We start from the raw sequence: 10,914 nt of genomic DNA, 5'->3' as shown, positions 1-10,914 counted from the left end.
TCAGAGCGACCAGCGCCATATTTCCGCCCTATTGTGTGGTAATGGGTTACTAAATAATATCTCAGTACGAAAGCACCTGTAAATACTTAAGTGTAACTCCCACATCTGAGTACGTACGACCATATAATTGGTATCAATTTAAAGGTCAACCACTCCTCTTGGATATACAATCAACTTCTCGGGTCTATGTCCTTCAGGGGCAAATATATAAGCAATAGAATACAAAATTTGTAATTTTTCACACAAAAGTCGGGGTCCTTTTGACCCGCTAAATATTGACCAATCCTTATCAAAACAGGCATGCTTATTCTTTGGCCCGATCCCCTTCTCCATGTAAAATTTCGCGATGTTCGCGCCATAATTGCGGCCTCTGGAGCGACCAGAAAAACCGACAAAAATTTAGTATTTGGTCCATTTCATCCCCTAAATATTAACTAATCTTTACCAAAAACAATAGGGGTCTTCATCGGCCAGAACCCATTCTACATGCAAAATTTCGTGAAGATTGGTCCATAACTGTGGCCTGTATCGTGTTTACAAATTATAATGGACAGACGGACGGACACACATGTCTAGATCGACTCAGCTAGTCGAGATATGACGATCGGTATACTTAAAGGTGGGTCTAGGACCAATATTTCGCGGCGTTACAAACTTTTGGGGCTGCACAAAGCTATAATACCCTGACAACATAGTTGTGCAGGGTATAATGACACAATTTAATTACTGCCCAAGTACAAATATACATATATATGTTATCACATGCATATTTATGATTGTGTGTTTGTAACGTACACATTTTATATGCCTTGGGCAAATTATTTAATTCTAATGAAATTTGAATAAATATAAATTTTAAAAAAATTATAATAAATTATGGCTTAATATACGCAGGTTTTAAACGGATTAGAAACACGTCAAATAATGCTCGATGTCAATTCTATTAAAATAAAACAGGGGATTAGTATAAAATATTTTTTTGCGAGAAATTAAAAAACCAACATGTTACATAACGTAATATTATTAAATATTTATTTAGGATGGGTTCTGGCCAATGAAGACCCCTATTGTTTTTGGGAAAGATCGGTTAATATTTAGGGGATGAAATGGACCAAATAATACATTTTTGTCGGTTTTTCTGGTCGCTCCAGAGGCCGCAATAATGGCCCGAACATCGTGAAATTTTGCATGGAGAATGGGATCGGGCCTAAGAATAAGCATGCTTGTTTTGATAAAGATCGGTCAATATTTAGCGGGTCAAATGGACCCTGACTTTTGTGTGAAAAATTAAAAAAATTGTATTTTATAGCGTATATATTTACGCTATAGAAGCGTACATAGACCCGAAAAGTTGATATTATATCCAAGAGGAGTAGCTGTACTGAATACTCGTAATATTCGGAAAATATGTCAGTGTAAGGAAGAGGTGCTGTTTACCTCTAATCGGGCAGGAGGGTCCAAATATCATGAAATATTGCCCAGGCTCGGAATAAACATCCATAGAAAGTTTGATTTCCGTGGTAGTTGTGTAGGGTATCGTATGGTCGGCCCCGTCCGACTATACTGCTCAGCTCACTGGTTTAAGGTTACATTTATATAAAATGGAATGAGAAATCTTTTTGTAGAACATTTTGTCTTTCTAACTCGATTCCCTGTATGTATTTTCGTCCTTAATGTATTAAAGGGACTTCAATTACCACAAGATTATCCCTTCAAACCTTCCGAATACCGAAAAATTAGAGGGACCTTGGGAGATATTTCAATACATGGGTCCGTACCGAAATAGTTCTAATAGGGACTTCTAGTTAAAACATTCAACATATTTTCAATGTGGGATTGAATGTATTGAAAATATTTATTTTTTTTTTCTTCAAGATCTTGGAACAGAAAATTTTAGCAACTTTGGTATACTAAACCGTAAAAAAACGAAAATGGAATGGTAACATATAGATGTTAGGACCTTTATGTCAATAAATAGCTCCAAAATTCCCGAATGCCAAACTACAGTACTTTTGATTGCAAAATGTGGCCAAAGTCTTCAAAATATAGAAAATGGAACGGTACACATATATGGTGGCTATACCACCACAGCCCGATGTTTATACCCTTCACCACACTATGGTACAGCGTATTATGTCTTTGTGCATTGTTTGTACCAGGCAAAAGGAATGGAGATATACCTATGGTTCCTTTTAAGAATATACATAGAATCACTTTCGGAGTCCATGGATTTTTTGTGAGCAAAATACAGGTCGCGCTTTCGAGATCCTATTTGGATGAAATTTTATGTAAAAGGTGTACCAAAGTCCCTAAATATCCTTCGAATTGCACGAAATTTGGCATAGAGTACTGAATTGAGTCTAGAATGATGTGTGGTAAGTTTCGGAAAAATCGGTTCGTCCGGTTTACATAAATTTTGCGCCAAACTCCTAATGTTTGTCCGATTTACACAAAATTTGAACAGGTGTTTGACTGAAATTAAATTATGAACAGTACGGCTTGCCGAATAGTGTTGATACACGCTATACATTTTGCTATAAATCGATTTCCATAAATTTGTCCCATGGTGCGTAGACGACTCTAAATCTGCCCGAATGAAATTAAATTTATCATAGGTTGCTGAAAGACATGAGTATGTTCCTTTGAGGGAAAATTGCCATGCAATTTTAGGGATACGTATGTACAATATACCGACTTCTCTACTTTCCTTACTGGTTTTATATTTCATTATCACATGTTTGCCCAATGTAGTGTAACCTAAACTGTGGCAAGTTTCGTTGCCATCGGTTGATATTTGGATAAATACTTCCATATTAATTTCGATTTGTCAGATTGACATGAAATGAACAACCTACAAAATTAAACATAGAAAGACTCAATTGCGTTTTGTGGAAATGAAGACCTAATCTACATTTATTTTCGACCGACTTTATGTTAATTGGGCTCAAAAAAACAACGGGTGTTCCATTGATATTTGATTTAAATCGATTACTTTATTTTTTCCCATTGCAAACAAACGACTTTATATCTGTCCAAATGAAAAATGTTGTATAGGTTGCAGAATGTCTTATTTATGGATTGATGTAAGTCGGTTCACATTTAGATAAAAATCACATATTTTACTTCATCACATTTCATGTTAATGGTCCTTCAAAAAACTCCAGGTCTGTTAGGTTGCATCTGTTGAATATACCCAAAGTGGTGAAGGGTATCGGCCCGCCTGACTTTACTACTTTCCTTTCTGGTTTTGCAATGATTTTTTCATTTTACGAAATTTTGAATGCACATAATATGGCGCTGGGTAAACCAAGTAAGGTCCAGTCCATCATAACGACGTTTCTATTTTTTTCTTATTCGGATATTAACAGTTTATTATTATTAGTTTTTTTTTTGTATTTTAAAATTTATTAAAGTTGTTTCCATTTAAGTAAATTTCTTCTTCACAACATCTTCTCCCGGACATTTAATTGTAACGGTTACATCTTTAAAATCAAATATTTCAATATCACATGTCTTCATATTATTGTTTTGATCACTTAAATCTGCATTTATTTTATACAGCAGACCTCGCACAACTTCTGTGCTAGCAGAATGTATTTTGAGTAATCTGTAAGGAAGAGATATAGTTTAGTTTATAGGCAAATTAAAATATAAATTTAAACCGTCGACAATATTTATGACGAATTGCAAATATAAAATGAACTCAAAATTTAAACCAGTGAGCGGAGCAGTATAGTCGGACGGGGCCGACCATACGATACCCTACACAACTACCACGGAACACTAACATTCTGCGGATGTTTATTCCGAACTTGGGCAATATTTCGTGTTATTTGAATCCTCTTGCCCGATTAGAGGTCAACAGCACCTCTTCCTTACACTGACATATTTTCCGAATATTACTAATATTCAGTATATTCCTTCAATTACTTGTCCTGTAAATATTTAAGTGTAACTCCCACATCCGAGTACATATGACAATATATTGCTATCAACTTAAAATTCAACCACTCTTCTTGGATATACTATAAACTTCTCGGGCCAATGTTGTTCAGGGGTAAATATATTCGACATAGAATACAATTTTTTTTCATTTTTCACACAAAAGTCAGGGTCTATTTGACACGCTAAATATCGACCAATCTTTACCAAAACAGGCATGCTTATTCTTTGTCCCGATCCTCTTCCCAATGTAAAAATTCGCAATGTGTGCACCATAATTGCGGTCTCTGGAGCAACCAGAAAACCCGACAAAAATTAAATTTACCAAAAACAATAGGGACCTTCATTGAACAGAACCCATCCTACATGCGAAATTTCGCGAAACTGTGTATTGTGTTTACAAATTATAATGGACAGACGGACGGACGGACACACATGTCTAGATTGTCTCAGCTAGTTGAGATATGACGATCGGTATACTTAAAGGTGGGCCTAGGACCAATATTTCGCGGCGTTACAAACTCTTGGGGCTGCACAAAGCTATAATACCCTGGCAACGTAGTGGTGTAGGATATAAAAACTTATTTTTTTTTGTTTTTATTTTTATTCCAATTTCGTCATAAATATGTTCCACTGTACATTCAAATTTAAATACATACTTGTAGGTGGGCCCCTCTCGCTTAGCTAGTTTATTCAATGAATCACTTAAAATTGCCGCAGCGGTGTCATTCAATGATTTCTGGCAAACCAAACAAGGTGGTCCCGCCGTAACGTATACGGCAGTAAACAACAATAATAATAGAATTACGAATTTCATTTTATTGTATGAATTCTCTAAAAGAGCGAAGCTTTTTCTTCTACGCTTAAAGAATAACTGATGTCTGTCGGTAGATAAACTGTCATATTTATTTGTATATTCATTGTAATTGTATATGTCGCATTTGTCAATTTAGAATATGAACATTAGCATGTACGTGAAACCAATAAACCTTTTATATAAATAGCGCATTATATATAGGAGGTATATCTAAAATCGGAATAAATGATATACGGGAGCAATGTCTTAATAATAACTGTTTTGAACTTAGAATATGTTATTGTTTCTAAACTAAATTTGGCTGTATGCAATTGCACCATTCTTCACCATGTAAATTTCATGAATTTCGATACTTCCAAATCATAGAATTTAGTTGAATATCGGTGCACTTCCTCTGGTTAATCTCCCAAGGTTTACCCAAACTTTGTATCCAAACTTATATATTTACCAAAAATGGTGTATATCTAAATCTAATATAAAATAGGTCCACTTTCTCCTATACAAGTTATTTTAATTTTTATAACCTTCATGTGACTAAAAATTGTCGGCCAGTAAATTATTTCTGGTCTCAGTTTGCAAAACTAAACCAGTGAGCGGAGCAGTATAGTCGGACGGGGCCGACCATATGATACCCTACAGAACTTCCACGATAACTAACTTTGTGTGGTTCTACATTCTAGCTTGGGAAATATTTCGTTATATTTGCAATCTCTTGACCGACTAGAGGTCAACAAATGTTACTAATATTCAGTACAGCCCTTCTGATTACTTGTCCAACATCCATTCACCGTGTGTTGCGTTGTGATGTTCGGCTTTCAATTGTGGCCTATAAATCGACTCGAAAAAAAAACACAAAAAATTAAGTTTTCTGTCCAGTTCATCCCAATCAGATAATAATGATCATAACCGAAAATTAAATTCGTGGTACTTACCATACCTCGATTCTCAAGAAAAAATTAAAAGAGATCAGAGATATATTTCCGCTATTTAGTGTGGTAATGGGTTACTAAATAATATATGAAGAAGTGTAACTCCCACATCTGAGTACATACGACCATATAATTTGTATCAATTTAACCCTATGGTCAATAACCAAAAAAGTATACCGTGGTACATTTGTACACATCCAAAGATAGCTCTGTAACTCACTAAAAAATTGGACTATCGTGAGGTTTTTTATTTTAAATTAGTCTATACGGATCTCATCTAGATGTAGGAACTCAAAATTTTATATAATAATTAAAATAATATATATTTAAATCAATGCTTAATTGATAATCTATTTAAAACAATCATAGTAAATTCGTTATAGCTTTCGAATGGGTTAAGCATTTTTAGTTATTTTTTAATTGGGATCTTATTTAGGTGTTCCTCAACCCCTCTGTAAATTTTTGTGGCCCTAGACAACATGGGGCCATCAGGGCGACTCGTTTCCCTTGGTTTCCCTTGGTATGCAGGGACAAAAACAATGATTTACGTAGGTAATGACTTTAAAAAATTTTAAAAATTATATATATGGAAAATATTTATAATTTTTTCTTCGATTATGTGTGAAAATACCTCAAGAATGATTCCTCAAAAATTGATCCAAATATCTCCATTATTAAAAGTTTTACAGCATTTTTATTCGAAAAAAGGTACAAATGTACCCGGTTATTGACCGGATGGTTAAAGGTCAACCACTTCTCTTGGATAAGCTATCAACTTCTCGGGTCTTTATTCTTCAGGGGTAAATATATACGCTATAGAATACAAATTTTGTAATTTTTCACGCACAAGTCAGGGTCCATTTGACCCGCTAAATATTGGCCGATCTTGATCAAAACAGGCATCCTTATTCTTTGGCCCAATTCCCTTCTCCATGCAAAAATTCACGGTGTTTGGGCCATAATTGCGGCCTCTGGAGCGACCAGAAAACCCGACAAAAATTTAGTATTTAGTCCATTTCATCCCCTAAATATTAACCGATCTTTAATAGGGGTCTTCATTGGCCAGAACCCATCCTACATGCAAAATTTCGTGAAGATTGGTCCATAACTGTGGCCTGTATCGTGTTTACAAATTATAATGGACAGACGGACGGACGGACGGACACACATGTCTAGATCGATTCAGCTAGTCGAGATATGACGATCGGTATACTTAAAGGTGGGCCTAGGACCAATATTTCGCTGCGTTGCAAACTTTTGGGGCTGCACAAACCTATAATAACCTGACAACATAGTTGTGTAGGGTATAATGAAGCTAGAACGATAACCCTCCAAAGACTCGAAATACCACATTCGGATGAAACTTTCAAAATCCCAAAAATGGGGCTAGAAACTTTGTACAGGGAATATGTCAAAATATGGACCGTCGGAACCTCCTCCTTAAAATGTTGATGAAAATTAATTATATAATTTATAGGATCAAGAAAATTGTGCTTCTCACATGTATCGAACGGAATATAAAGGTACCCCCCACAATTTTCGGTATTTTGAGGTTCTTGAGCGTGTTTTTCAACCGAATTCGCTGAATTTTGGTACATTGAGTTATTATTGAATAGCAACTCTCCCCACTAAAAATTATAAATATAGGTTAATTTTTTCGGACAGCCCCCATATAAGGGTACCCCCAATTTTCAGTATTTTGAAGTTCTTGAGCACGTTTTTCAACCGAATTCGCTGAAATTTGGTACTTTGAGTTCTTATTGGGTAGCAAATCTCCCCACTAAAAATTATAAATATCGGAAAATTTTTTGGGATAGCACCACTATAAGGGTACCCTCCCAATTTTCGGTATTTTAGTCGCATTTTTCGACCGAATTGGCAGTAGTTTGGTGCTTTGAGTTCTTATTGGGTAGCAAATCTCTCCACAAAAAAATTATAATTATAGGTCAATTTTTTCGGGTAACGCAAATATAAGGGTACCCCCAATTTTCGATATTTTAAGGTTCTTGAGCACGTTTTTCAACCGAATTCGCTGAAATTTGGTATTTTGTAGTCGTATATGGTAACAAATCTCCCCACCAAACATTATTAATATTCACCCCTTTTTAGGGGTAAATACTAAAATTTATCAATATAGGTCAATTTTTTCAGCGCGTTTTTCAACCGAATTCGTGAAATTTGCTACATTGGATTCCTATTGGATACTAAATTTATCCACAAAAAAATATTTTTATAGGTTCCCTTTTTCTGGTAGTCCCCATATAACGACACCTCCTAATTTTCAGTATTTTAGGGTTCTTGAGCGCGGTTTTCAACCGAATTCGCTGAAATTTGCTACATTGGGTTCTTATTGGGTACCAAATTTCCCCACTACAACTTATAAATATAGATCCACTTTTTCGGGTAAGGGTACCTACCAATTTCCAGTTTTTGGGGGGGTTTTGACTGGATTTTTTCACCGAATTGGCTGTAATTTAGTAATTTGAGTTCTTATTGGGTAGCAAATCTCTCCACAAAAAATTATAAATATAGGTAAATTTTTTTGGGTAACCCCCATATAAGGTTACCCCCAATTTTCGATATTTTGATGTTTTTGAGCGCGTTTTTCAAACGAATTGGAAATTGGTATTTTGTAGTCGTATATGGTAACAAATCTCCCCACCAAACATTATTAATATTCACCCCTTTTTAGGGGTAGTCCCCATATTAAAATAATTATCTGATTTCCGTGTGTTGCGGTTGGATAGTCGTTACGGGGAATAGTCAATTTTTACCCTACAAAGACTATTTAGCCATCTTTTGTAAGCATTCCGCCACCTAAAGATATTGTGATAAAAAAACTCAAACATGAAGATAATGAAATATATCGGCAGACATTTAAGCATCTCCTCAATATAGTGATACCTCCTGAAGGAAAGAATTGAGATAAACAATTAAAACATTGGGTTCAAAATTGGCATATACCGGTCATTAACTAACAATAGCCCTCATATAATGATATCCCCAAATATTCGCTATTTCCTACACCATGTAATCAATATTGGCCCCCTTTAGGCATAGCCTCATATAACTTAGTAATCTAAATTACAGTAGTTTGAGGATTTTATACTCTACCATGCGTTATCAGTATCAGTCCACTTGTTGGATCTTACAGATTTTAGGACAAATCGCCATTAAAAATTGCTAAAGTTTGTATTTGGTGTACATAATGGTTTACTTATCGGTATATGCCCACTTGTAGAATTATCGGTATATGCCCACTTTTTGGTATGTTCCCCATATTTCCATTGCATGTATCTGTTAGTATGACTATGGTGGAGGGTATCCAAAGTTCGGCCTGGCCGAACTTAACGCTTTTTCGCTTGTTTTACATTACATTATTTTTTTAATGACTTTACTATGTTAATATCAGTTGTTAAAAAACCTCCACACAATTATGAATTGCAATTTCATAAAAAGAAAGCACATAGAAAACAAACGAGAAATTGCAATTGGAACCGATTTCCAATTTACATTAAACCGGACGAAAATATATATGGGAGTTATATCTAAATCTGAACCGACTTTTATAAAACTTAACACACATAATTCTAGACTTAATCCAGTTAGCTACGCCAAAATTTGTGCAAATCGAAATGAAATGGTGCACCATTTACATTAAATCGAACGAAAAAATATACATGGGAGCTATATCAATATCTGAACCGATTATCACAAAACTAAGCACACATTTCAGACTTATTTCAGTACGCTATGCTAAAATTCGTGTATATCAACAGAAATATAAGGACTTGGTGCTCCATTTACATAACATCGGACGAAAAAAATATATGTGAGATATATATAAATCTGAACAGATTTTCACGAAACTTAACACAAATCATTCTTGACTTAATTCAGTATGCTATGCCAAATTTCGTGTAAATCGAAATATATATAGGGACTTTGGTGCAACATTTACATAAAATCGGACGAAAATATATATGGGAGCTACATCCATATCTTTGCCGATTTTCAAGAAACATAGCACTCATCATTCTAGACTCAATTCGGTACACTATACAAAATTTCATGCAAATCGAAATATATATAGGGACTTTGGTGTACCATTTACATTAAATCAGAGGAAAATATATATGGGAGGTATATCTAAATCTGAACCGATTTTTCTCAATTTCAATAGGGTTCGTCCGTGGGCCAAATAGACTAGCTGTGCCAAATTTCATCCCATTTGGATCATAAATTTAAATTTAAATCGGGTATTTTAGACATATTTGATAGCGGAGTGGCTGTTATCTACGATTCCGGGGTCATGGATGGTAAAAAGCATCTTTGCGGAAAATTGTCATAATAAGTCAATTTGTTGACATATCCATATCCAGGCCAATTTGCGTTTTTATACCCTTCACCACACAGGGTCCATCCATATTCAATTGTAAACCAATTACAGGTCACAATTATGATCCAATTTGGCAGCTTTATTACCGTAAATGGTTAAAATTTAGATATAGCTCAAACGTATAATTTCGTCTGATTTAAGGTAAATGGTGCACGAAAAACCAAAATTTAGTTCGATTGACCCAACATTTTACACAGCGTGCGGACGTTAGTTTAGCCCAACGTGTGTCAGGTTTTGTTAAAATCAGATTTAGTCCCCATATAATCAAATATAGCCCACTTATAAAGTTTTATCCGATTTTAATTAAAGTCCCGTAGTTAAGTCGATTGATATAAAAAACATAATATATATTTTTACATAATTTATTTCAATTTTATTTTAAGTCATATCATTTGCCTTTAATAATTATGTGTGTATTTGTGCATATTTCCATCCATATACATATGTACGTGAAATATGTCAACCATTGCAGTCGATGATAGTGTATTTTACAATCCGCCAATTTCTGTAAAATTGTTTACATTTACAGAAAGTTATTTTTGGGGAAATAATTTTCGAGATATCTGTGGATATTTATTTTCTACCGACCAACAGACAGGCAGATGTCAAAGTTGTTGCCATGGTTGTTGAAGTACGCGCATACCGACACTCACCCAACGACAAACTGACTAGGCGCTTAATTAATATTTGTCCAAAAGCATATTGACAGTGGTGTATTGTCAGCAATTTGCTATCACAAAAATTGCATTCGATAGGAAAATGTAAACATTTTACAGATGAGCGAACATGTCAAAAATGTAACATAGCAAGTGTACATGTGTCTGTGT

General features: G+C 34.8%; 1 protein-coding gene across 1 annotated transcript; it reads right to left on the bottom strand.

Annotated features, from left to right (window-relative positions):
• Positions 1 to 3,423: 3,423 nt before the first annotated feature.
• LOC133323852 (sarcocystatin-A-like) lies at positions 3,424 to 4,759 on the bottom strand. The gene is made up of 2 exons (XM_061532756.1): positions 4,602 to 4,759; positions 3,424 to 3,607 (listed from the first exon to the last, which is right to left on the bottom strand). The coding sequence occupies exons 1-2, from the start codon at positions 4,757 to 4,759 to the stop codon at positions 3,424 to 3,426; spliced, it is 342 nt and encodes a 113-aa protein (XP_061388740.1).
• Positions 4,760 to 10,914: the final 6,155 nt, after the last annotated feature.

The sequence above is a fragment of the Musca vetustissima genome, unplaced genomic scaffold, assembly GCF_032173495.1.
Source record: "Musca vetustissima isolate MV318-11 ecotype Yass unplaced genomic scaffold, APGP_CSIRO_Mvet_v1 utg122307, whole genome shotgun sequence".
Classification (NCBI taxonomy): Eukaryota; Metazoa; Arthropoda; class Insecta; order Diptera; family Muscidae; genus Musca; species Musca vetustissima.
This window is presented reverse-complemented; position numbering and strand designations above follow the sequence as displayed.

What these genes read in the sequence shown, in the direction of transcription:
- LOC133323852 (XM_061532756.1), bottom strand. Translation starts at nt 4,759, where the DNA reads ATGAAATTCGTAATTCTATTATTATTGTTGTTTACTGCCGTATACGTT. An exon ending in CGAGAGGGGCCCACCTACAA is followed by an intron (nt 3,608 to 4,601) that starts GTATGTATTTAA and finishes TCTTCCTTACAG; the next exon opens with ATTACTCAAAATACATTCTG.